Raw genomic sequence first — 27,244 nt, forward strand, 5'->3', positions numbered from 1 at the left:
TCAGTACAAACAGTTGTCAGTTAATGAAGTGGAAATAATTCAGCAAATCTTTATCAACAATTCCCCTCCATTTTCATTCAATTTGCAAAATTAAAGTGAAGAAAAAAAATTTGTAAAATCCAGATGTTCAAACAGACAGAAATATATTTATTTATACACAGAGACAATATCACTAAATACATGTTTTGAACAAGTACACTGCAGTCACGTAAATAACAGCATCAATCCACGATGTGCCTGTAGCCAAGCACATGGAACCATTTTCCCACGTCACAAAATAATCCACCCAACGAGAACAAGAACAAGAACAAGTGAGTCGTTGTGATTAATTAATTTTTCACAACAGCAGCATTTAGCTGAATAAATATAACGCCGAATCGATCCGAGTCTCCCAATAAATAGAAATTCACAATTACCGAATCAACGATACAATTAAATCCTCTCATCACGATTTTAATTAACAAAATCTTGTATAGGCCTAGTGGCTGGAATGACGATTGAAGATCAAGACTGAACGTAAACTCAATAAAATTACTACTCTAAATGCATCTATCACGTTCAAGCCCACGAGTATGAGACTATCGAGTTCACCTACACTGTGTACTAGATTTTAATGTTATCAGGGCTCCATAATGTTCCAGCAAAATAAATATTAAATACTCTGTTCCAATCCCTGATTAATCCCTGACCGTCTGGACGGCAGGAGAAAAAAAAATATGGCAAATGTATCTCCACTGTGGTCAAAAAATCCCCAGGACAACTGTGTTTTTTTTTACTCCCTCCAACCAACATTTAGTTTATTGCACTCATTAACTCTCGCCCTTATCCCCTCCAAAACCAGTTCGAGTTAATCAACATCAACAATTTAATTTATAATCGAGTCTCAGTGCGCGAATAATGAGATTAACTATTGGTCAAATATAACATTATGTGGTAGTAAAATATTTGACGCCCTAACTGACGTCACGGAATGAATTCTAGTTTCATCATTAGTGTTATACTCCTTCGAATATTCCCACAATGAGGAAACAATTGTTCTTTGCAAAATATTCATTTACTCGAGAGACTTATTTACTTTTTGAAAATGATATTTTTCCACTGAGGGCTTTCCAGAAGGGCCTAATTAGATTTTAATTGTTGCACTTTTACTACTCTTGAAGATGGCTTGTTGCATGTCCTTGAATTTATTAAATTAATAATTATTTTTCTTCTAAGCCTCGAATTTTGAGAAATTGGAAAAAATAATACATCTATGAACTAAATGAATATTCGGCAAAAATATGGTTATCTCTCAGCGCAGGTGCATCTGAATAAGTCGGGCAATATGCCATTGAACTACGGTACCTCCACTGGGTAAAATTTAATAAGATAAATCTGATAAAATCGTCGACTTAGTTTTTTCCTCCAGTCGGATTGACACCCTATTGACTCCGATTAATCCGTTAATCGACATTTCTGTTTATCATCTCAACTACTGCGTGACATATTTGCGTTTGCTGGTGGAACGTTTGGTAAATTGACTATAGGACATTCTTCGGAATAAATAATTACACAAAATTGTACATTTCGTTGGCCTTCAAATCGCTCACTCCAGACCACCCTCTTCCTCGAGCTTTGATAGGAATTTGGGAACTCGGTAGCTTGGCTCAACCTGTCGTGCCATGTCAATCAGACCCAGTAATTTCTTAATTCCGATGAAGACACGCTTTCCTTGCAATCGACCATGGAGGGATGCTATTTCCTCCTTCGTGAATATCTCAACCTCCTCCAGGACTGAGAGTAGATGATCGGGAGTGGACAAGTTCGGGACGTGCAGAATCGTGCTGAATGCTGAGAGGAGCTCCATATCCTCCAGGACTTGTCTGCGACTGGTGGTGCAAAGCACCAGGAGTTTCTTCCCCTTCGGCGGTTGCTTCTTGAGCAGGACCAGTAGTGCCTGAAGCGTCAGATTGGAATACCTGGGCCCAATGGGCCCGTAGTCCAACAAACGTTCAATATTATCCACAAGAATACAACTCAACTGCGAGCGATAGGCATCATCGAAGACCTTGCGTATCGAGAGACACTTAGCATTTTCAGTGAATCCAACCATATCGTCAGGAGTACAGACTTTGGTGAATGGAAAGTCCGAATTCTTTGCGATCTGCGCAGCAAGAGCTGTTTTCCCACTGTTGGGCGGTCCCTCCAGCAGAACAGAGACAAGTCCAAAGCCCTCGGTGGCCCTGGCCTCCTGAATATAAAGATTTCCGTCAGCCAGTATCTCCGCAACAGGTCTTCCCCAGTTGATGATCCCCCTAGTAAGAAGATGGTCAAGTGCGTCAGCAGCTGTTCCAAATGCTGGCTTGACGTCGTTCTCAAGTGCCAGCAGGAAATCCGTTCGCGATACCATGAGCTTCTCCATCGCTGAGGGATCAACTTCGACCTTGCTCGATGCTTTGATCAGTTTATTCATCGCTGTACTCTGAGCAGCTCTCACCAGTCCCTCCAGTTCAGCTCCACTGAAGTTCTTCGTGAGTAACGCCAGCTCCTTCAGATCGACATCACCCGCAATTTTCTTGTGATCACGCATGCGACCCGTGTGAATATTCAGGATCTGGTGCCTGCCATGCTCATCAGGCAGACTGATCTCCATCTGCACCTCGAGCCTGCCAGGTCGCAGCAGAGCCTCGTCGATCATGTCCCTTCGATTGGTCATCCCAATGACTAGAATATTATTCAACTGCTCGACACCGTCGATTTTAGCCAGCAGCTGATTGACAACTGTATCATGGACACCAGTATTGCCAGCGACACTTCCTCGAGACTTGCATATGGCGTCGATTTCGTCGAAGATGATGATGTGGAGGCCACTGTTGGGGCCGAGCCTCTTCTCCTCCTCCTCGGCGTCAGCGAACAATCGCCTGACATTCGCCTCGCTCTCTCCCACGTATTTGTCGAGGATCTGGGGACCATTGACGATCTTTGGTTCACGGGCATTCAGCATTGTTCCAATCTGACGTGCCATCAGGGTCTTTCCAGTTCCAGGGGGCCCGTACAGGAGGATACCCTTGACGTGCTTGCAACCCAACTGCATCACCAACTCGGGGGGAAATACTCTCGACGCAAATGCTCGTCTGAATATCGCACTGAACTCTTTGTCCAGACCACCAATTCCCATTTTAGCGAAGTCCCAGTCAGGATTTATTATCGATTGACGAACCATTTTGCCCTTGGCCTTGCCAATGAGGTTAAGACTCGAGTTGTCGGCCTTTTCAAACTGTATGACAGTGTCACCTAGACATCTCCCCATTCTCGTCTTCTTTGGCTTTGGCTCTTGGCCTGATTTAATCGCTGATATGTCTGCTGCCTCAAGATTCTTCACCACGAGACCCAATACTTTTTTATCGAGAAATTGAAATGCCAACTGTTGGCCGACTGTGAATGCTTGACCAGAAAATTGGAGGAGAAATTCCTTTGCCATCAGCTCGGTGTCATAAGGCTCGAGGGTTGTTTTGGTCTTCAGGAGGAAGTCCGCTTCCAGGACAATTGTGCAAAGAAATTCGGAGGCTGAAGTGGGGTCGAAGTGATAGGGACGTACATCGATTTCCTGATTAAGGGACAGAGCCGCCCATTTTCGCTGGGGAAGACTGAAACCCACGGCACCATGCGGTACCTCAGAGTGACTCTTCACGGTGAATACGAAGTGCTGATTTGGCCCAGTTGTCACTTCAATGTGCCTGGGGTAGAAGAATCAATATTTCATTGTGGAATTGGTAATTCGGGATAAATCGATTGACGGTTTCTGAGGAATGGGATTAACCTCCTTTAAAAAATCAATTCCTATTGGAGAAATTACGATAATTCCATCGATGACGGAAAAATGTTCTCTGAGGTTAAAAAACTTCGAATAAAAAATATGGGAGCTCAACAAAAACTAAAGAAAATTATTGTCAACTGTTGAATGAATCATTAACATTTTAAAAACGTCATCATCGACTCTTCGAAGTCCTCGTATAATTAAATATTGAATACAATGACAGAAATACTTTCTTCCGACTGTTCAGTCTTTCAGTCCCGAATAAATTCTCACTTTCTCTCGTTAAAAAGAATCCACTCACTTGACATTATCTGGGAAATCACCAGGATTGAGAACAGCACAGTTGGTGTAGCTCAATTCGTCCGTTGGACACCTCACAGCCTTCATTTTCTGTAAAAAAAGCGACAAAACCTCTCAAAATTATTGAATTCCTCCTCTGGAATTCAATAATTGACCCCACAAAATATCGGTCAGAAATTGATTGATCAGTCCAGTGACATCAATCAACTCCCAATCACCCAGAAATTTCACCGCCTCCTCACAAATCATCGAATGATGTCACTTGTTAAGTCATCACGACTGTCCTCACGTTATGCGATAAAAATAATTATGACTATCCCCTTCTAATTCTAACGAATCGTGAAAACTCACCAATCCTGCCATCGTGAATATCTGACAGAATCCCACAGGGTGCAAATGTACTTATTCGTGTCTAGAACAGACCTGCATTGCAGAATCCATTGATCTGAAGTCGGCGTCGAGTGCGCAGGTGTTCTCACCAGGTAGCCCTTACCAACAATGGGCGTCAGCATTCAGCTGCTGCCAGCCAATCATTGAGCTCGTAATTGACTATTTTCTCGACTAGCCATTGGTAACAGGGTGGGAAGGGGGTCAATCTTTATCGATTCGTAGCAGTGGTCAGCAGATAACTTCAGACGTATTGTAATCATCACAACTCATCTCGTACGAACTGCTCCATTCGAATCATCCCTGACGGAACGAGAAATTAATCCATACATCATTTTATCGATGCTATGAGTTGGAGAGATAACTTTCATCTACATCTGAAGACTGATTCTACCCAAATTATGTGGAGAAAGTCCTTGGGACGCCATTAGTTGAATCATGTTTACATGATTTTTTTAGAGGTTAAAACGTCTAGGTTACGTTGATTACATCGAGTAGGTACCCTGTTGATTCTTTACAAAATTCTAGTGACAAGTGGGGAGTCAGGTTGATGAGTTATTTTCCAATTTGTTTGGGGGAGAATTGACTGTCAAATTTTATCAATGTTTTTTGAGAATCGACGTTACATGAATCTTCTGACGACGATAATGAAAATCAATGTACTTTATCTTCCAAAAATATTAATAATTTTGGGCAGGAAATTGATTTGGAAAAAGCCACCAACAAGACTTTTTGGAATTCTGGCTCTATTGACCACTTTGCGAAAGAATTCTTGTGTAGGGAACGATCTAATGACCTTCGATGTCTAGTTAATTCCTGAATTTGCAGATCGGAAGATTACTGATAAGAGTTAGGCAGAATGGATAGGGCCAAGTCAGGAATTACCCGAGGGCCCAAGAGCAAAATAGCTCATCATCCTCCGGATTTGTTCGCCCTTGGCTCTAAGACGCCTAGAAACGAGACTTTGGAGTCCAAGAGGCCAGGGAGCATTTATGGGAAAGCTGGCTCCTCATCAGCTTCAAATTCAGGTAAGGAACTACGGTTTAAATCTTGCTATCTTTCTTCGTTTCAAAGATATTCTCCAGAGTCTGACTGAAAACCACAATTGGTCCCATTCTATTTCACCTACAGGTTCAGACAGGAAGAAAGAGCCCCCAACTCCCCTGCAGTCCCTCATTCCCCCCAAAAAACCAAAGCTGAGCACCCATGCTGCCCACCCACGTCCCCCAATGTCCAGTGCAGAAGCCTGGGAGGTGGTGGCCATCGACTGCGATCCAGCAGATTTGGTCCCAATGGTTCTGGAAGCCAGTGACAACGACGAAGGAGACAAGGTCATAGGCCTCATCTGCGGAGCCATAAAAACTCTGAAGAACCAGCGCGGAAAGCCAGACTCTCTCCTGTACATGGGTCTCATGTACCTCGCCAAACTCCGTCCCTCCATCTTCTCCAACGACTGTATCCTCCACGCCCTATCTTCCCTCCTCAAGCGAGATCAGTCCCATAACTTCGCCAAGAACAAGGGTAATCCCCTAGTACCAGTGCTGGCAGCGAATCTCCTGATGAGGGGCTATCACGAGAAGAAGAACTGGCCAGAAATATTCATAAAACTTTACATCGATGACGCCCTTGGCGAACGAGCCTGGATCGATCACGAGGAGTGCAAGGGTTTTGTGGACAATATACTCTCTGGTTTCAACACGAGGCATCCCCCGAAGAGTGCTCTGCAGCACGAACTGTCAGTACTAGCTCCTCGTGACTGTCACAGCCCATCGACTCTGGAAGACGACGATTCTGGGACTTCCTTGATTCAACTGACTGGAGACAAGGATAAATCAGAGTTCACGGTAAGTCCTAGGTACTCCCACTGCATGGAGAGTGTGGAGAACATCGTCTTGGAAGCAGTGAAGGAACAGTTGAATCGACGCCAACAGCAGGCAGAATCGATAACGAAGAATTTCTTGAAGCTTCTATCGTCGGCCTGTGGCTTCGTGGAGATACGAAATATTTCGGTACCGAGGTTGGAGATGTGGCTGCACAATCCAAAGCTGATGAAACCAGCTCAAGAGCTATTGATCTACATCTGCTACAACTCCACAACGCACACTCAACGTGACATCGAGGTGATCAGTCAGTTGGTGAAGATGAGACTGAAGACAAAAGCTGTGATCAGTCTCTATTTGAATGGAGTGAAGGAGCTGATAGGTTTGCACCCGGAGAATCTATCGACGATCTTGAAGCACACGATCTACAACGAGTTGTCCAATGCCAGGAACCCCAACAACATGCCCATGCTCGGGGTGATGTTTCAGGCAGCACCAGAGGCCTCAGCGAAGCTGTTGGCTGAGATCTTCCAGGATTTACTGATGAACAGAGAGGACTTCCTACGACCATTACGAGCTTTATTCAGAGAAATAGTTCGTGTTTGTCGCCATGACATCAACCTCATCACCCTCGCACGTACCCTGATGGCAGAACGAGCCCAGATATCCCAGCAACTTGTCGCCTTCGAGTTCAAGGAGCGAATGTTTATGTCGATAATTGATCTTCTGTGTCTCTGCATGTTCCTGGGGATCAGTCCCCAGGTGAAAGAAGCGACACTTCTGTCTCAACGTGGAGACAAAAAAGACGCTAGCTTGCTCCATCAGTTCCAGACCCTTGTCTCCACGATCCAATACGAGACGACTTCCTGGCTTCAAGCAGCAGCGCAACAGACATACGGAGTCGGCAGGAATGAGATTCTCCACGCGATTCAGAAGGTCATGCTTCTTGAGTCATTGGATCAGTACTACAAGCTCGATAATTGGCCCCCGGAGACCGAGCGAGTTTTGTTCATGAGAATTGTGTCCGATGTGCCCCTTCTCCAGAGCACGTTAGTGAGAATCATCCTCATGGGTTTTACAAAGGAGAACGGTCTGACGCACTTAGAGGTGCTTGACATTGCTGATCAGTTGATAAAACGTGCTGCTGCCAACTCCACTGAGACTTTCCCAACTCTGGAGATCGAAAAAATGGAAATTATCGAGTTGATCTTCAATCTGTGTATCTACCAGCCCCCAGGATCTATAAACATTCCCTCGGGGTATGTTCCCCCGAACCTGGCGATCTCCAATTTATACTGGAAGGGTTGGATAATGCTGCTGATTCTGGCTGCCCACAATCCCTCGACCATCGGTGCAGTTGGTTGGAAACGCTACCCTATCTGGAGGACTCTGATGGAAATGTGTATAACAAATCACTTTCAGTATCCCCCACCGACAATGGCTCTCCCAGAAGTGATAGAGCAGGAGCGAGCGAAGGAATTGCAGATTGAGACCCTCGAAAAGCAGGAAATACTGGAGTATGAGTCTCACCTGGCAGCTGCCTCCACGAGAGTCCAGATATCAGAGACAAATAGTCTCTTGTTGTCTCAGTTGATTACTATGGATCCCACTGGGATAGCCAGACGGCCTCCACCAGCTGTTCTAGAGCAATTGCAGTCTGTGAATATTTCGTTGAGGCTGGGTCACCTGCTGTGTCGATCTAGAAAGCCAGATTTTCTCCTGGACATCATTCAACGTCAACAGCAGAGCTCCTCCCAGAGCATGCCATGGCTGGCTGATCTAGTTCAAAACAGTGAGGGCTCACTGAGTCAACTTCCGGTGCAGTGTCTCTGTGAATTTCTTCTCTCGACTACAGCTCAGGCTGTCGACAAGCAGCCCAGGCAGCAACAGCTGCTCACACATCTCCAGAAGCTACTGACCGATCCCAATGAGGATCAGCAACATGCCTGTGAGGTACTCGAGTATTTCCTGAGGAGATTGAGCAGTCAACAGAGCAACAACCGCCTTCAGGCGATCACTGGACTGAAGCTAGTCCTGGAATCAATTCCACTGGAGGACGAGGGCATGGAGGTGGACGGGGAAGCTGAGAAGGAAGTCTGGCTGCTGCGAAAGCTCCCATCAATACCCCATTTTCCAGCTGTGAGACCACTCGTGTCGACGGCGTTGAGAGGCGCCTGTCAGGTTGAAAATAATCCAGAACTCGTTCGTGCCTACGTGGCTTATCTTGCTGAACATACCCAGGATGACGATCTCCCTGAGCTGACTGATCTCGCCAATGAAATTTCTCAGGTCGTGGTTGAGAGGAGCACAATCACAGCGGCCATTCTCCCAGAGCCTGATAACGAGTCTCCCCAGTCTCGGCAGACCCTCCAGGCCTTTAAATCCATATTCTGTAATTATCTGGAAAAGGCGAGATCACCTCGTGGGGAGGGCTATACCTGGTCCCAGAGTCAGGATCAGATTCTTGTTCAATGGAACACTGGGGAGGAGTGCACGATGCACATTCTCGTGGTTCATGCCATGATAATTCTCCTCACGTACGACGTAATCGACGAGTCAGGATTATCAAATGATCTCCTAGAGATCTGGTTCCCGGAGAGTGGGGAGCCTCCAAAGGCTTTCCTCGTTGACACCAGTGAGGAAGCTCTCCTGATACCAGACTGGCTGAAACTCAGAATGATAAGGAGTAATGTCCCCAGATTGGTGGACGCAGCACTGAAGGACCTAGAGCCCCAGCAGCTGGTGCTCTTCATCCAGAGCTTTGGTATACCCGTCACCTCGATGAGCAAACTACTGCATACCCTGGACGTGGCTGTCCAGCTGGATCGTGACTCGGTTAAGGAAGCAGTACTCGATAAAACGTATATGGCGCAGTTGGTGAAGGTCCAGCATCGAAGGGGAGCCACTGGGGGTCTGGTGTTCGTCCAGGTGCTCCAGCTGTTGGAGCCCCAGCTGCCGGATGAGCCGGGAGTCAAGACAGAGAACCTCCAGGAGCCACTGCCCCAGAGTGCAATGGTCAAGAAACAATCGGTTATTCAATGTCCAATTAAAACTGATGTGCCACATCTGATCAATAAACTCTTCATCGAGAACATCCCGATGAACCAGAAGACCGAGGCCTATCGAAGACTCCATAAGACCCTCGCGAAGGATCTCCAGAAGTCCCCGAAGGAGAGTGGAGCTATTGTTCTCGCTATTCAGCACATCTGCAGTGTTCTGAGTTCAATGCAAGTAAAGCAGTTCCTGGCGTCCTTGGTCCACATGCCCCAGTACTCTTGCACACTCATGAGGATGATCCTCCTGCCACTGAAGAAATCCACCACGTCTCAGCACGTTGCCGAGCTCGGTCGCAGCATGTGCATCAATTTAATTTCCCTGATCGGTGACATCCAGGCCCCAATCCTGTACATTCTGCGAGATTTTGCGAATGTTCATATGAAAGAAATTCCGAAGAAGAAGGAGCTGATGATTTACACGAAGAACCGAGACCCTGGGAGTATTCTGGAAAATACAGATCCCCTAAATTTGGAGAGCGTAGGGAGAATTCTCCTCGATATTTGTCTGAAAGAACAGAGAAACGATCTCCTCGTAGAGGCAATGGCTAGACTCCTAGTGAACGACAACAACGAGGGCTCTGTGACACCTAGGACAGGCCTGCTGATTGACTGGCTCGCGTCTGTGGAACCAGAGCTCATCGGCATTTGTCCAACTCTCCAGATGAAACTGCTCTTTGGAAAGACCAGAGTTCACCTAAAGATCGACGAGAGCGTCGTCAACTCTCACGCCTGCAGGCCCTATCTCCTGTCTCTCCTGACCCACAGAGCCTCCTGGGCGACACTGCAGAAGTGCGTGGGTCATTTGCTGGATAAGTGTGATGATGGATATGATCCAACGGCTGTTCTAGACTTCCTCTGGGCATTGACATGCAATCCAAAGCTGTGGCAGGGTCGGGATAAATTCACTCCTAATCACCTCATCCCCGAGAACATTCTTCTCGTCAATGAGAAGCAATTGCTGACTCTCGTAGCTTACATTGTCGCTGAGGCGGTGATAATCCATGACAGGCAGAGCAGAAGTGCAGCATTGACTCAGATGGAGACCAGGATCAATCTGCTCCAGCATTGTCTGACGATGGAGGAGAAATTCACGAGGAGTGTCGTCAATTGTCTGGCTTACAGAATGATGTATGACAGCAATCCAACCGAGGCAGACATGTCCCATCAGTTTCTCCTCCACATATACATGAAGATACCGAAGATCATCAGCTACTTGAATCCATCCCAAACGAAGAAGTTCGTGGCTGGAGCTGATATCAAGGACTGGACTGGCTCGATGCTGGATACGATGAGCCACTGTATATTGACAGCCCTCGCTGCCACACCGAGACAGAAATCCTGGACACCAAGGTCCCTGGAGTTTGAACTATGCGCTAGGAAAATGGCAGCTGTTCATCCACTTCTCGTTCTTCGACAGCTGCCCATGATGGGGTCGTCGCTGATGGGCAGGTGTCACGTGGACTACAACGAATTCAGGGCCGCTCATCATCTGAATCTATTTGTGCAGATTATGGGACTGCTAGAGCTCCTCCAGCCTTATCTGTTCAACGAGCAACACAGAGACGCCCTGGAAGACACTCTCCAGCACTACTTCCAGTGCTTCCAGAATTACGGCCCTCACAAGGATCGTCACTTGCTGACACCCCTCTTGAACAGACTGGTTGCACTCCTGCAGAATTACATCTCTCATGGGGCCCAGAGGGCCCTGAAGTACCTCCACAAGCATATTCACACGCTGAGGGAACTCCAGGGGTACTTTCCAGGACTTACAAGCCTCAGGTCCCTGATAGCTTCGATACCAGGACCTCGGGAGGGGAACAATGGGGAGGAGATATTCATCACTGGTCCTCCAACGACTAGAGCTGAACCCAATTATCCCGATCATTATCCAGGACTCATTAACACACTCGCCAAGATTCAGGGGGAGGATGTGTTCACCGCTCTTCAGGAGATCGAGCACACGTCTTCGAAGAAACCGTCGATCCTGGAGTTTTTCACTGACAGCCTGACGGAACTCCTCGTGTCACCACAGGGAAATATCAGGACACTGGCTTACACGCTGATCATGAGAGCCTTAAAACATCGACCTGCTGCCAATCTCAATGTTCTCTCCGCCTTTCAGAGGTGCCTCGACAGCCCCAGGTCCGATGTACTCATGTCCGCACTTGATAGACTACCCGATATGGTCCTCTGTATGCAGGAACATGCATTGCCACTCCTGCAGAAGGTGTTCGAGCTGGGGGTAAACTCCAATGTCAACACGATTCCCCATCTTAATAAAACCATCACCTTATTGAACACCCAGCAAGGCTGCTGAGGGTGGAGACTGATTCAGGGGAAATTGGGCTGTTGCAGGATTTTTTTCTGCAAGTTCCCAATTTCGAGAGGGGGAGTTAAAGATGAGGGTTTTATATATATCTGTGTTGGAAATTGATCTTTATTCAATATATATATATATATATATGTACAGACAGTGAGTTTCTCTGACAGAAACTTAAATTATAAATACAATTTTTTAATTTAAAATTATCTAGCGCATTTTTGTGAAAAATGATTTTGCAGTCCTTTCGTAAAATAATTAGATATTGTGGGAATTGAGGGAGTAACGCCTGACGACCTGAAGGAATGATAAATAGTATTCTCAGGCAAGGAACAGCGAAATAAATATTTTACTTATGTTAATTACTCATGCAGGTCATAATGACAGACGTATGATAATTATGTCATTAAAGGGCTCATTATTCAGTTCAGGTTTCAAATTTCAGGTCTTCTGTTGAGGTAAAAAGGTCGTGTCAATAAAAATACTTTTGTAGCCGATCTACTCGATTATGCTGATTAAAATAATAAATATCGCGGATAAATAATGATAAATAATTCAAAAATGCGGGATTCATGCCAGGAATTTTCCTGCCAAATCTTTCGACATAATAATCCCAAGGGGATGACGATAACTTTCCCCTTTTCTCAGAAAATCAGCCTCAGTAAAGCGATTTGAAGGCCTCAGGGGGAACATCATTGACAGTGTAAGCTTTTCTGAATGCCCCAATAGCAGCTCTCAGATCCCAGTTATTCCTCTCTAGGAACTGTTCTGAGAACTGTGTATTCATAGTAGTGACATTGCACAGAAACTTGAGAAGATCGTCCTTCTCGTTGGCACTGAGATAAGTGGGTTCAAAAGGTGGTACTCTATTCAAGGCCATCTTCGAGACATCGCTCTCGATGATGGTGGAGTTGCCACTCTGTATGTGATACTGATCATTGACAATCCTGTACTCATGATCGTCCTTCTCGATGATGATAAAAGTCCTGGCGAAGTTAAGGGAGATGGGAAATTCTCGATAGAAGAACGTTCCCTGAATGGACATGACCAGGTGATGATCCCCCTGGTGCAGGAGATCGATGGCGAATGACTTGTAGTCGTGATGAGTCGGTGGCAGTCTCCTGAGGGTATTGATGATTTGATCTGGTCCCTGGAGAAGGTACTTGTACCCCCTGGAGTAGTCTACGAGCTTCAGAAAATTCCTGTTGATCGCCATGATCTTCGTCAGCTGTCGATGCCGAGGATTCGCAATATGTCCGACAGTCGTCGAGAAGTAGGCGTTGGCATCATACAGCCCGTTCAGGACACTTCGATCCTTCTGATCGAACAACGTGAAGTAGTGCCTGACAAACTGCTTCACCAGACTCAGCCTTGAATTATCGAGGAGAAAACACGGCTGATTGACAGGTATCGGTTGCTTATGTTCGATGTCAATTATCACTCCATCGAGCTTCTGCACGTGAGGAAAGACCTTGCGAACCGCCTGAATGTACTCCTCGGGGGATTTGTAAATCGTACACAGGGGATTTCCATCGAGCCACAGCTCCGTTATCTTGAATTCCGAGAAGTACCTGAGGAACTCCACATTCTCGATCTTATTGAAACTCAGGTCGAGCTTCGTCAAAGTGTAATTAAGAGCTTTCTCGTACAGCATCACCCCAGCTAATTTATTATTCTTGAGGTTGAGTTCACGCACTGGAAGTCTTGTACTCTCGAATTTCTCTCGAGAGTTTCCTATCCTCATCCTCGCACATCTCATCACGAAGACAAACACCGTCGGCAGGGACAGGGGACAGTACATTGATCCCAGTCCTTTATCAGTCTTGAAGTTGTCCAAGTTGAGAACCTTCTTCAGGGAGTCCCAACGACTCACCAGGACCTCGGTTATCAGCTTGTGGGGGTTAACCTGGAGCTCGTTCATGCTGATGAAGCCCAGGATAATGTCCATCTTCAGGATTCGATTGTCTAGAAGACAGATCTGGAGTCCTTGTCTCACTAGGGACTCTATCACGGCTATGCTGCATTTTGACAGGAACGTTGCGTTCCTGGAGTCCTCGATTTTGTACATCACGGGGAGAATAACCTCTGGACGACACGCGGTTATCACCGCGTCCATTACTGTTTCATTTTCGTAAGATCCCGCGTCGAAGATGATGAATTTGTGCCAGAGGTCTTGGCGAGCCGCCAGGGCTAGCTCCTGGCTGTTGAACGACGGCTTCAGGTGCGTCAGGCGGAGCGCCTCCCAGGTCGCATTTGCATCCTGAGAAGCTGCTGCTGCTGCCGCCGCTGAGACCACTCCTGACGATCTCTTCGTCATGATTCAGATGGGGAGAACCTGCACCTGAAATTTGTGGTCTCGTGGGGTTCTATTTTGTGAGCTAGGAGGGTTCGGAGGTGGTTGACGATGACGATGACGAACTTGTAAACACTACTGGCTGGACTGAGTGGAAATTATTGGCTTTGCGATCGGCCGAGAAGGTAAAGATGGATCATTTCTTTACCGATTGAAGATCAGGTGGTTATCGACGGTTAATCAGCCGGAAATTTGCAGGATTTTTTATATTTTTGAATGCAATTCAATTCTGCAATTGAATTCTCGTTTTTTTTTACGCTTGGAAAGAGATTTTTCATGGAATTTTATGATTGGGATAACGAAAAACCTTCAGCTGCGTTGAAAAAAGGAATAATTAATAGGAATGATCCGTATAATATCATTTAATTAAGTTGTGATTCTGAACATTAGTGTCCGACGAAATTTTAGTCGATTTCTTTTTTTATTTTATTTAAAAGCGGATTAAAAAATTACTATAGGCAATGCGAGGATAATTTTCCATCTGGTAATTGCAAGAATTGTTTTTACGCTCGTGAAAAGTTCGAAAAACAATGAGTCAGCTGTTGATCACTTTCGGCGAGTCAACAAAACATTTAAATGACGATTTTCATAAATAAAATCATTACTTCCTGAGGAATACGACGAAGGGATTTTTTATTTTATTCATTTATCAAATTTTGGAAGACATTAACTCCGACATTTGATAGTTAATTATGAATAAATCAAATAATTTAAGACAGTTGCCGAAACAGTCCCAATCATTTCAAGCTCCTCAAATGAATAAATAAATCAATCAATCAATCCACCAATCAATTACATAATTAATAAGCCCTTTAAATGCGCAGCTCGTCCTGAGCCACGTTTTCCCGTCGCTCCTGAGGTCTTCAGGCAATAATTCTGATAAATGAAATCATGTGGAAATATTTTTGATAAGATAATATAGTCTTTCGCAACCCAACAATTTGTGCAACGAATTATTATTTACCAAAGGGACACGCAGACTCACGGAAGTGAACCTGGGTATCGCAGACTGCTAGTAATCATCGGATTGAAATCAGTTCAATGGGGGATGTTGATATGTGCCGACACGGGCGAGCGTGCCTTATCGTACAGATCCTTGAGAGGACCGACTATATGAACTCCGGGCTGAATGACGGATTCATCAGAGTGTTCAAGTGGATCCAACATGAGAATTCCAATTAGCACATTTTTAACAATCGTGGTTTTGACCACTGGGACTTTAATTGGTCTGTCATCCGCTAGCCCTGTGCAACTTCTGGCTGAGGTGTGTAGACATCCCGAATACGGATGGTTATCTGGACTGTTGCTGATGGGGCGACTCCAGCAGTTCCCAATTTTTTAATATTTATTTTCGGTTTTTTCTGAATCGAACAGTTGAATTTCTATTATTATTAATCTCGAAATTTAATGAGATGATCAGATACCTCACTAAAGTTATAAGTTGCCATTTTTCCTTTTTCTAACCCAGTGAATTATCCCTTTTAGGTGTCGCCCATCGATTCGGGAAGTTTGAGCGGCCCCTTACTAACTCAAAGTAAATCCTCAGACCTTGTTCATGGATCGAAAGGTGCCTCCTGCACATGCCTAGAGAACAATGATCTCCTGAAAGGTACAGGAGCCATCTCAAAAGTTATTGTGAATATCTTCAAGCTCCTGGGCTGTGCCAACTCATCCTGGCAGAACCTGCTGAACATCGACTGGTCCACGAAAGGAAACGACGAATCGGGAACTGACAATGAGATCACGGTACTGCAGACAATCTTCACTTCTCTCCGTGAAATTCTGGGGCTGCTGTCGTCGGTGGCACCAGCTAACTCCGGAAATTCAGCTGCAACTATTGAAATTATTGAGAAGCCTACCGCCCCCGATGAAGGAATCCTAGAGTCAATGGTGGAATCTGAAGATAGTGAAGAGGAGGAAAGGGAGGAGGAGAAGATCCGCAACCCGTCTTTCAGGTTACGTGAGGATATTATCTCTCTGCTTCGGCGGACCGAGCGCCTGGTCCAGGATGAACAGATAGCCTCGTTCATCGACGAGCTGCGACTTCGGCTCCAGCTCCTCGCTCCTGAGTACATCGATGAGATCGCGTCCAAAGCATCTGACCCCGAATGCAGACTTGCCCTCAAGAAGAAGTTGCAAACCATCCGCTCGTTGCCATTTGTCCTACAGGAGATAATGATCGGTTTGAGATCCCTCACGAACGCTCTGTTTGACGTGGCCGAGTTCAGCGACAATCCTGACAAACTGTGTGCAAAGCTCAAGGAGCATCGCTTGTTGGTGCTCATCGACAACATCAACAACATGTGGAGTTCCCTGGTGTCTGACAAACCGGTCCGACCACAAGCTCCCCAGGCCCTCCCTGAACCACCGTGCAGCGGACAATCACAGCCGTCCGTCAGGATTTCCTTTAAGGATGGTAAATCCGGACAAAACTATGCCCAGGGCGGCCAGGTAGGCGGCACACCCAATGTGGATCTTATAATTGGGTGCGATAAGGAGTCCAACTGCCGGAGCAATCGCGCACCGCAATCACAATCAGCAACTGCGGTGAAGCTCGTTGAGCTTCTCCCTGCTGCTGAGATTAAAATACCGAACTAGGACTCAATATTTATTTCTACAATAATTCTCTATCGTGAGAGGGAAAAATATTTTTAAAATACAACCAATTTTCTGATTTATTTAGGTAAATAGACCTTCCAAGGTTGTGAAGGAGATTATAACTATTCAAAAACCATCAATCAAGAAACAAAGTTCTTTCCGTTCAGTTGACGTAGAAGAAAACCCCCTAGCGATAGAGAAAAGTGCTTAAGAGGCAACGAAGCGTCTGCTTGTGGATTTCACGCGCAGAAAAAGATAATAAATTCAATCAGAATTAGGTATCGCATCGGATGCTCAATATTTTTTTAAAGCTGATGAATTGCAGATGACGTCGAAAATATTTTGCAATTTTTTTTCTCGGCTCTTTAATATTTTTTTTTCTGGTAATTTTCATTAAAAATTCATCTGCTAATTGAGGGACCCGATTTCCTCTCAGAAAAGACCTCTTCAACTCTCTTCTTGCCTCTCTAGAAATAAAAATGTCTCGTCCAGTTCGACGTGAAATTCTTTCCGTACTCCGACACTTCGAAAACGACCCCAGCTATTCAGATTGACGATTCGCCCTGGCCTACCGTATGATTGAAATGCATAAACCCCAAGGGTAATTCTTTTCTTCATTTCAATCGTTATAAACTAATTATTCTAAGCACCTGTTCAGTACTACTTTAATATTCAACAATGGAAAATAATCATTTACTTCTTATTTAGTCGGGATCATCAATAGAAAGATCTTCTTCCATTGAAAAACATCACTTAAACATTAATTTTAAATTAATTTTTTGTCATTATAACAATCTAGGACTATTTTAAAGACCATTTTTAAACCAAAAACATGAGGTAAAAAAGGTTGGATAGAAAGGTTTGAGCAAAACAAATCCCTCGATGCTATTTTCATTAAGCGAGGAATTCGATTCTGATAGGGTAATTATCTTAACACAGAAAAATTTGCTTGTTCTTATTTTGAATTCCTCTTATTGTTTAAAAACTTCTTTATCCACCATTTCCCTCATGAAAATTGGTTTACGGCGCATACGGCACCGCCGATGAATTACATTAGATTGTAATACTATCAGTGATGATGAATTATTGATTAATCAATTTATTTTCAATTGTACTGAAATAAAATATGATGATGCATTAAATCTATTGCATTTGGCTGTACTCAATGATAATCCCGACCTCAAATCCATGTCCCTCTTTCTTTTTTCTCGATATTTTAAAAACTTTATGTCGTTTCGTCTGAAATGATGTCATTAAATTGTTCAAAATCGCGATTAAGTCCTCGTGTCAAGCACGCATGATGTAACGTGAAAAAATGATGACTCGGCGGTTCCTCAGCGATTTTTAGTGAATCGACACAACGGTGGAATTTTATTTTTTCGTAAATGAGGTCGTTCATTTCTGCGAAATAATGTAATTCGGTTGGTTTTGATTTATTGGAAATTATTGGAAGATATTAACCCAGAAATTCGTTTTAAAATTGAATTTGTCGTAAAGAAACATTTTTATTGAAAAAAAAATTTAGTTCACAATAAAACGAAATAATTCTAAAAATATTAATTCATAAAAAAATTAATTGATAACAATAAAATAATTATTGGGAGATATATTGATCATTTATCATTTTTCTTACATTCGTTCTTTATTAAAGAAAACATAATTCAGCACAGAACAACAGTCATCCAGTAAAATATGTAATACGTAGTCATCAATTCACCGGAAACCAATATGTTCATCTAAAAGAGAAAGTTTGTTATAAGCCCCCTGTATAAAATTCCTTCCACACCCCTTCAGAATTATCAATAAAATATGTCTGAATTTATGGTTTCCCCAATGCAAGAACTGTTTCACATTTCAGATCTCCACTCTTTATTTACAATGAAATTTCTTCGGGATCTGAATACGCTCCGGCTGATTTTTTTCTTTCAATTTATTATTCAAATTACTAGTTGTTTCAAGGCAGCAAAGACGCTCCTCTGCCAGGTAAAATACATCTATACTATTAACTAAGAAGCAGGTGAGGGGACAATTAACTAAGTCAAATGTGTCAACAGCGGGCAATACATTTGAGACGTGAACAATAAATAATTGCCCAGGAAGAGATCAACACATGCGATCCACCGAAAAAAAAATTTCTTCATTTCACATGACTGTTGTAGATATGTTTCAGATTTGAAAGCAAGTCTGAAGGAAATAAAAATTACCTGGACATTTTAACTCATATTTTACATTCAAATAATTATTCATTTTATTCAGAAACTAAAGACGTCTAAATGAAACGAAAAATTTGGCAAAATATCAATTATGTTTGAAAGTCAAACAAAGTTTCATTCTACTCAAATATTTTTGAATCTGTAAAAAGACGTCGACAAAAAAATTAAATTCAAAAATTCTTTTTCCTGTGGATTAACAATAATTTATTCTTCTCTGAAGCACGATGATTTTTTTGGCAGTGTACTAGCAATGAAATTAATCATCGGCTTCCCACCTCGAGCGCTGAATTACGAATATCTAGTCATGAATACACGGAATAAAATTATATCAGAGTGAGGGATTAAAAGTGCAGGTGTGCATTGTAAAATCAAGGGTCATTGCTTGATCATTAAATACCCGACGGTCTATAATACTAAGTATTCGTCGTGTTCTGATTGAATGAGTTTCATCTCATGATATTGATTAGCAAATTAATTATGCCCGATGTTTCGGTAGGGCCCCCAAGTTATCTGTCATCGGTTTTGCCAATTTTATTTTTCCCACATGTGGGTCAAATGCCACGTGTTGTTTAATTTCTTTTTATTGGGCGAATTCTTTTTATCGGATAATTTCAGAGCTGGGGACTATTTCATGAAAACGCAATCATTTTTGACTCCAGCCAGCTCTGAAAATTTCTCAGGCGAGCAAATCCCAATGGACGAATCACAACGCAAAATTGAATACGAGAATTCATTATCCCACCTCTGTCTTACCATCGCAAAATCCACTCAAATTAAAAAACAATAATATTAAATCGTAACAATTATCATCAAAGGCAGTGAAAGTCTATCTAGATGTGAGAGAAAAATTCTATTGAATCACCGGAATTAACATGAGGGGAGGGGGGGGGGATTGATGAAGAGTGTCATTATCCAAATATTTCATGAATTATCTACAATGATGGGTGGGTGGGTTATAATGCAAGCCAGGGATGGTTCCTGATGGACTCTCGACTACGATCACCGTAGTCGTACGTCAGTTCAATGCCTATTGGTATGTCCTCTTTAGCAGTCAAGACGAGATGGGGTATTGTGTCAACTTCAACGACTCGAGCTATTAAATTACCATTGCGTGAGTGATTGACGAGTCTTCCGAGTTTATCACTCTCGGCTGTTGCATCAACGCTGCAGCAAAACGAAAATTTGAAGAAAAAATTAGATGTTTTTCGGGATTTAGAGCCATTCTATTCATTTAATTATTTATCTATTTAACCCCACGTGCTATCATGACTCTCTTCCCTTCCTGATGAACTTAATCCTTTTGAGTCTCGATGCAGAATGAATGAATAAATAAATAAATATGCAATGAAGACAAAATGACGAAGTTAACTCACCAATACTGATGTCCACGATGTTGAAAATAATACATGTAACACCCGGTACTTTGATCTTTGGCATATTCAGCCTCACGTTTCTTCGCTGTGACTTGATCGATGAGCTCTCCTACGTATTCCACCACAAATTCACCTTTTGTGAATTCCCGAGTTGTCACGACTCCTCTTCCTTTCCCCACAAAATACTTTTTCTGAAATCAATTGTCCCATGGCACTAAATAATTTGTACATGAATTACTTTACTACTTTAACGATATTCATTTTGAAAAAAAAATCCCATTACTATTAATTACTCCGCCAGTGATTGAATAATACAAACCTCCAAGCCCTCCTCAGCTTGGCGAATGACCTTGCTCTCAAGATCCCTTTGTTTCTCTTCTAAAACAGTCTTTTTACATTTACGAACACTCCTTCTGACCGGAAAGTACTCTGTGACCTTGTGATTAGGGCCATTAAGATCCGCAAGACGTTGATTACCCCCATTAGCCTTGAGTTTTCCCCTTCCTTTTCCCCCAATTTTTTTTCCCAACGGTTTGGCCAGTACTGGTGAGACAATCAGATGTTTCTTATCATCCTCGGTCGAACTCCTGTCCGAGTCATCACTCTGTACAATTGGCATATTGATTCGATGGGGAGTAGGCGGATCTTCACATGGTACATGAACTGGAGTCTCATCTGTCTTGAAGAGCTCCTTCATGGGGGTAATCGATGAAATTCCTGAGAACTCTTCAGTCTCATTCTTCACCTGAATGTCTGTGATGTAGAGTTCACTTTCTGTAATGATATGGCTCGTCACTTGTTGGACGATCTTCGTCCTTTCTGCATTTACGATGCCAGATGATGGAGGTGACAGGTATGACGCAATTCCTCGAGTTCCGGGGCTCATTTCTCTCATTTTTCCGTCCGTTTTCTTCTCAAGTTTGATTCCCTTCCTCATGGGGGACACGAGGACTCCGTTCGCCCCGTGGAGGGCTGTCGATCTCGTGTGAATCAAACTGGGGGCTGCCGTACGTTTTCTTCGACCTGAAGAGGATTTATAAATTGTAAAAAAAAAATCCTAAAATATTTAATAAAATTGACCGATGAAGTCGGTTCTCCATCAAACTCTTCGGATTATTCTATCAATTTGTTTCGTCTTATCGTCCCATTTTCATTCCGGAAAACAAAACCACAAACGTCACCGTCATTTCTCGCCCCATACGTCAATTCAAATATGGCGGGCTGTTCATAGAGCCTCTATGGCGTCTCCTAGGAAAGTTTTCTACAATCTAATAATTCAATTAGAGGACTCGTCGTTAATTACGATGTCTTCGCGATGTCAATGTCAAATTAAGGAGACCAAACTAGCCCGTCCAACTGCCCTCCCCAAAATGCTATTGAAAAATGTTGAAATTCCCATGCCAACGGCATTGGCAGCATCAAAATATAACCTGAATTCGGTAGAAATTACCAAAATAATTTCACCCTCAATTCCAACAGAAAGACATACCTTTCACCATCTTGATTATTGGAGTGAGGAAGGATGAATATCAACACGAGTCCAGAATGACTCGGGGTACACCTCAATCACTAATTACTCGATTTAATTTTCAACTGTCCCGAACACTTGATAAATTCCATACAATTTTCTAAAACCCAGCGTCCCCAGCCTCCTTCGAAACTCACTAGCGCCATTGGCGGCCGCGTCGTTGCTACCTAGAACTTTTTCTCGATTAAATAGTAATTTTATGACTGAAAAATTGGAAAAAAAAATTGCTATCCCCCACGATGGTGACTAGTGACATTTTTGGTAAAAAAAATAAATTTTTCAGAACTCAGAATCACTCGGAAAAAAATTCTGATTCTCGAATGCTCCGAGTGGTTTTTCATATTTTGATTATTCTCCAGAGGATAAGGAAGACGCATGTGCAGACAATTTCGGGGGCAGAGGAATAGCTCCCGTCAATTCCAATAAGTGAAATGTAGTTGACCACCCCTGGAGGACAAGACGACAACAGTGCCAACAGTCTCTCTAAATTGTTTGTCAATAAAAATTAAACTCCCTCATAGACGACGAATTTTGCATGAATAAAACTTTGCGTTGACCTTGTTGTTCTGGAGGCCACATAATTGTGATTTAAAAAATCGAGAGCATTTGGAAATTATCTCAGTCGTTCATGGACCACTTGGATTTACCCATATTGACGATATATACCTGCAGCACACATACACACGGATATTAGGGAGCGTTCGAATACATGAACACATGCACAGCTGTCAATGGGCTCGTGTAGGTACGCCGAATGATGCGTACCATTTTTTTTCTCGATGATAAAAATTAATTTGGTCATTTACCCCTTGTGGAATCAATCTGCGAATGATCTTTGAACCTGAGGGGACGTCAGTTTCGATGGAACCACTGGAGTTCAGTGATTTTGCTGATGTAAACATTGTATTTAGGGTGTGAGAAAGCACGATACTGTTTTGGTGAGTTGATAATTTTTCTGAATTTTTTCGTACCAATCACAAAGTCTTTCAACATTTTTTCCTCAGCTATTATTGTACACCAAGTGATTGGCATATATTTATATATCAGATATTAACTGTATATAATGTGCAGACACCATTTTGAAACTTAAGTTAGAACGATCACAAACCTTCGGTGCTGAGCCATAAATTAAATAATCAAAATAAATAATTAACATGAGATTTTTTAATCACTTTTCTCCCTAAAAAATCAAGGGCCCACCCCTGACGAAGCTTCATTGCATTCCTTTTTCCAGATTACCCCACCATTAAGATAGCCCTCCCACCAAAATGACGATCGTAAATCAAGTGGATCCGCTCACCAGCCCAATTCCTTCAACCTGGAAGACCGAATCCTCGAAGGAGTGTAAACTGTTAAGTTGATGCACAAGCAGGTCAACCAGTTCACCACCTACGATTATTAAATTTGGCTCTCGCTGAGGAGTATCCGATATCATTTGAAGAATAAAATCAAGTCCATTAATGAATAAAATATACGACAGTGTTAATGAAGCTAAAAGAACTTCTGCGGAGGCGGCAAACTCTCATCTGAGTAGACTCAGTGTTGTAATACTGACTCTGATGAACAATGAACCATTCGGGAAGCGGCAAACGTCAGGCGAAGGTTTTGGAAGATAATTATTGGGACTGCAGTGTCTGCACGTATACTAATACAGCAGAAGCATTCAAGTGCCTCATGTGTGACGTGCGTAAAGGTACCTCAACGCGGAAGCCCCGCATTAATCCGCAACTGGTGGCTCAACAGGTTTGTTAATCATTAGATTAAATAGACAGAAAGAAATCCCAATTTTCACTGTCTTTTTCGTCAATTTTTACGGGATCATATTGTAAGACAAAACTTACAATAAATAAATAAATCAATCAGGGTCAAAAAATGACATTAAAAATGTCAAATATTTTTTACGTCGACAGGCGGCTCAACAGCAATATGTGCCACCGTTGAAGCCAGGAAAAAAGGAAGGCGGAAGTGGAAGTAGTACAGCGAGCTCTGTCAATAGCAATAAGGAACGTAAACTGGACAAACCAAGGCGGAAAAATCGTCATCCACCTAGACTGAAAAATGTTGATCGTAGTTCCGCTCAAATTAACGAAGTTACTGTCAATAATGTGACTGTAGTTATAACTGAATATAAGCCTAAAGTGAAAAAAAATTCGGATCAATCGGGATTGTCAAGCAGTGCATCGTCTGAGAATGGAAGTCAACACGATTCGAATCAAGATTCACGGAGTCTGGACATAGGAACTGATGTTTAGCTTATTTTTTATTTCAGCAGCGAAGCAGTTAATTTTGACTGGCGGCCAGTTTTCTACGAATATCTCGAGATACAAAATTCGTAATTACAAGAATTTCGTTATCACCTGTAGATTCCGAGATAATCTCTGGTAATTGACCTGAGAGCCAAGTCAATGACATGAACCGATTTACCGCTTCGCTACTGACTTTGTGCTTAATATTTAATTGTAATAATTCTTGAAAAATAATCATCTAATTGTAATGTACGTACACAATTTTGTTTTATTGAATAAGTGAAAAAATTAGGCTAGGTAAAAACGTGTATTTAAATCATACACTAATGATAGTTATTAAAGTTCATAGGGGTAATAATTTATTACGACTAGCCAAGGATAAATTGTGTAATACCGCGTTATTCAGCCTCTTCATTTCGTTTTACTTTTGCTCAATATAGAATTTTTCTACTAAGTGAAATTACGATACAAAATGGTGAAATCAAATTCGTGTATAAATTTTATATGCAACAGCATAATTTAATATCTACGCATTTACACTGCCGTACTTTCGTTCACTTTTTCTTTATCAAATTCGGTATATCGTCGACGTGGAGCCAGAGGGGTGAAGGTGTCTAAGACCAGATTGTACACTTTAACTGCACGACAATGTATTTATTGTATATCAGTAATGGAAAATAGAATGCAATAAGTACAACAACGAAGTGCTAGATTGAGATCGGCCAGTCTTGATTATTGATTGATTTGTTTTTGGTGGACATCACGGAATCAAGAGAATACCGAATTCACACACTTAAACTTACCTCGTTTTCCCCCTTCGGTACTGAATAATGAATATATTTCCAATAATCGGTCAGAATGAAAATATACTTGTACTTTTTTTTTTATATGTACGATGACACTTATAGGTGTAAATTATTGAAGTAGTAAAAAATGACAAACAAAAGGAAATAAAAATCTAACTTTGTTGAATTGACTCATCCTCTCGGGACTCATTTATTTAACTTTATTTTTGTCTTTCAAAGTTATGCATTCCATGTCTTCAGTGACCTCCATCAGTTCACCCTGGTGGCTGTCACTGCTCGTTGACACACTATCAGAATTTATTAAACTTCTTCCCTTGAATCTCTCCGCAACAGCTGTGATCTCCATCAGATCCCAGACCTTGTAATTGTGGGATTTATTGTCCCCTCCAGAGGCGAACACGAAGGGACTGTCTGGGCACGAGGAGAGACACTGGAGGGCTCCCAGGTTTGTCTTCTTCTCGAATACAAGGTCCATCGTATGAATGTCTAACACGTCCCATATCTTAATTACACTATCGTCAGAACTTGTCACTAGTAATCCAGGACAGGATGAACTCAGTGATAAACCGGTAATCTCCTTTTCGTGAGCTTTTTTCTGCCAAACGTGCTGACCTTGCCTCACGTCGACACACTCAATGTTACCATTATTCGTACTTATGAAGAAATAGTTTGGATCGAAATGATTCCACAGAACTCGCTCCACTTCGCCAGTTGCCTCCCAGGATTTAAACGTATCGTCAGTACGGCAGTCAAATAATTTAGCGGTGCTGTCTGCAGAGCCAGTCAACAAATGGTGGGTTTCACGCGGATGAAATGCAATAGATTGAACTTTCTCGGCGAAGTGCTTGATTTTAGTTACTGGGGTACCATTTTCCAAATCCCACAACAACACAGTTTGATCTACTGAACCACTCGCCAATACGTGCGTATAATTAGAATTCCAGGATAGATCCAGGACAGCGTCTTTATGTCCCACACGTTTTTGTTTCTTCTTCTTTTTCGGTTTAGAGCCCAGAGTAAATGCCGGTTCCAAACAGTCGATCAAATCCAAATCCCACACTTGAATTATGGGAGTCATGTCCCCAATGGCGCAGAAATTAGCTGGTTTAGCATCAGAAGGATCGAAACTGAGCCACTCCATACACAACGGAAATGCCGGCAACAGAAGATCGTGGTGACAATAGAAGGAACCCTCCTTTTCATTATAAACAAAGATCTCCAGGAGGCTTGCATCTCCCTCGACGTGTGCAACAAGAACAAGATTGTCATCTGGCTTTATGATATCATCCTCTTTCTCTGAATCTACGTCCTCATCCTCACCAACTGTCACAAAAGGATCTGTACCATCAGCATTTATCACAGCCAATCCTCCGATACTGCAGTGAATATTTCCATCTAATTTTGATGGGAAATGGCTTTAGATTATTTAATTTTATTGTTAATCATATAAAAATATGCAGTCGTTCTCTGTTCACCTTCATCATCATAATTTTCGAAATTAAACTCATCTGTCGACGCTGCGTTCTCTCCGGATGGAGCACTATTTGTCGTCTGATTACCATTGGCTACAACGTGATCGTTCTGGTCATTCACTTCTGAATCACTGTCGATATCTCTGAAATGAAGACAAGTGATTAGATACCTGTGTTTTTTACTGATATAACATCATTTAGTTCATCTTCAAAAATAATCACTCGAGTTGTGTCTGTGTCCTCTTGATGATTCCTTCCAATTCCGCAGGCGTTAACTGGACCTATGATTTGAACTCTGTTGATTAATTTTATGTTCAAGTTTGAAATATAGGTCATCGAAGAATAGTATGTTCAATTATTGTGGGATTGAAATTACCTTTTCAGGGTTTGGAGCTGCAACACCACGTTTCACCCACGTGGTACACGGTACAACATTAACATTCATTATAGAATTAGAATTATAAAATCTCTGTACAAAATCACTTTAGGTAAATATGTTTATGTGTTCCAACACGTGTTTATGTCGAAATTTCTTCGGATGATGGTTGGGAACTGAACGTCTGCCGCGCATGTGCGGCGGGAGTGGCGCCAAACGGACGTCTTTTTGAATACTTTAGATCACTGACTTCTTACTGACGCACAATAATTAAATGGCAAAAGTTTTCTATTTTTTTCGAGTCTAAAATTTACTCTATTAACATTCTCTCGATGCCAAGAGAATAATTTCTCCCATGTTATCGGACAATAACATGACTGATTCTATATGTGACAATCGCACTAAGTTGATCGTAGGGCTTAATCGCAAAAATCTTTGCAGACCAAATGCCCATCACGATTATCAAGAAATATCAGTCTATAACCCATAAAAGAATTATTTAAAAAATCCCCTAGTTTCTAACCGAAATCAAACTTCCCGCCGCTGAAAAACCATGGACGACTATCGTCTGGTTCGAGGCTACGTGTCTTGGGAGTCCGT

At 42.6% G+C, this 27,244-nt stretch overlaps 7 protein-coding genes across 7 annotated transcripts; 3 read left to right on the forward strand and 4 right to left on the reverse strand.

Annotated features, from left to right (window-relative positions):
* Positions 1 to 126: 126 nt before the first annotated feature.
* Positions 127 to 4,585, reverse strand: LOC135170032 (vesicle-fusing ATPase 1-like). Its single transcript, XM_064135527.1, has 3 exons — positions 4,448 to 4,585; positions 4,098 to 4,186; positions 127 to 3,716 (listed from the first exon to the last, which is right to left on the reverse strand). The coding sequence occupies exons 1-3, from the start codon at positions 4,457 to 4,459 to the stop codon at positions 1,586 to 1,588; spliced, it is 2,232 nt and encodes a 743-aa protein (XP_063991597.1). The 5' UTR covers positions 4,460 to 4,585; the 3' UTR covers positions 127 to 1,585.
* A 121-nt stretch (positions 4,586 to 4,706) lies between these two features.
* On the forward strand, positions 4,707 to 11,888 carry LOC135170031 (integrator complex subunit 1). The gene is made up of 3 exons (XM_064135526.1): positions 4,707 to 4,977; positions 5,312 to 5,511; positions 5,615 to 11,888. The coding sequence occupies exons 2-3, from the start codon at positions 5,343 to 5,345 to the stop codon at positions 11,674 to 11,676; spliced, it is 6,231 nt and encodes a 2,076-aa protein (XP_063991596.1). The 5' UTR covers positions 4,707 to 4,977; positions 5,312 to 5,342; the 3' UTR covers positions 11,677 to 11,888.
* Positions 11,779 to 14,136, reverse strand: LOC135170035 (nuclear RNA export factor 1-like). The gene has a single exon (XM_064135533.1). The coding sequence runs from the start codon at positions 13,994 to 13,996 to the stop codon at positions 12,338 to 12,340; it is 1,659 nt and encodes a 552-aa protein (XP_063991603.1). The 5' UTR covers positions 13,997 to 14,136; the 3' UTR covers positions 11,779 to 12,337.
* Positions 14,137 to 15,144: 1,008 nt separating this feature from the next.
* Positions 15,145 to 17,772, forward strand: LOC135170037 (uncharacterized). The gene is made up of 2 exons (XM_064135535.1): positions 15,145 to 15,296; positions 15,518 to 17,772. The coding sequence occupies exons 1-2, from the start codon at positions 15,162 to 15,164 to the stop codon at positions 16,628 to 16,630; spliced, it is 1,248 nt and encodes a 415-aa protein (XP_063991605.1). The 5' UTR covers positions 15,145 to 15,161; the 3' UTR covers positions 16,631 to 17,772.
* Positions 17,773 to 18,098: 326 nt separating this feature from the next.
* LOC135170038 (N-lysine methyltransferase KMT5A-B) lies at positions 18,099 to 21,908 on the reverse strand. Its single transcript, XM_064135536.1, has 4 exons — positions 21,706 to 21,908; positions 20,536 to 21,239; positions 20,217 to 20,407; positions 18,099 to 20,007 (listed from the first exon to the last, which is right to left on the reverse strand). The coding sequence occupies exons 1-4, from the start codon at positions 21,713 to 21,715 to the stop codon at positions 19,797 to 19,799; spliced, it is 1,116 nt and encodes a 371-aa protein (XP_063991606.1). The 5' UTR covers positions 21,716 to 21,908; the 3' UTR covers positions 18,099 to 19,796.
* Positions 21,909 to 22,092: 184 nt separating this feature from the next.
* On the forward strand, positions 22,093 to 24,966 carry LOC135170041 (YY1-associated factor 2). Its single transcript, XM_064135538.1, has 3 exons — positions 22,093 to 22,682; positions 22,979 to 23,487; positions 23,655 to 24,966. Exons 2-3 carry the CDS (start codon positions 23,311 to 23,313, stop codon positions 23,994 to 23,996), a joined length of 519 nt encoding a protein of 172 aa, XP_063991608.1. The 5' UTR covers positions 22,093 to 22,682; positions 22,979 to 23,310; the 3' UTR covers positions 23,997 to 24,966.
* Nclb (no child left behind) lies at positions 24,954 to 26,828 on the reverse strand. Its single transcript, XM_064135534.1, has 4 exons — positions 26,645 to 26,828; positions 26,491 to 26,549; positions 26,272 to 26,411; positions 24,954 to 26,191 (listed from the first exon to the last, which is right to left on the reverse strand). Exons 1-4 carry the CDS (start codon positions 26,711 to 26,713, stop codon positions 24,987 to 24,989), a joined length of 1,473 nt encoding a protein of 490 aa, XP_063991604.1. The 5' UTR covers positions 26,714 to 26,828; the 3' UTR covers positions 24,954 to 24,986.
* Positions 26,829 to 27,244: the final 416 nt, after the last annotated feature.

The sequence above is a fragment of the Diachasmimorpha longicaudata genome, chromosome 16, assembly GCF_034640455.1.
Source record: "Diachasmimorpha longicaudata isolate KC_UGA_2023 chromosome 16, iyDiaLong2, whole genome shotgun sequence".
NCBI classification, from domain to species: domain Eukaryota; kingdom Metazoa; phylum Arthropoda; class Insecta; order Hymenoptera; family Braconidae; genus Diachasmimorpha; species Diachasmimorpha longicaudata.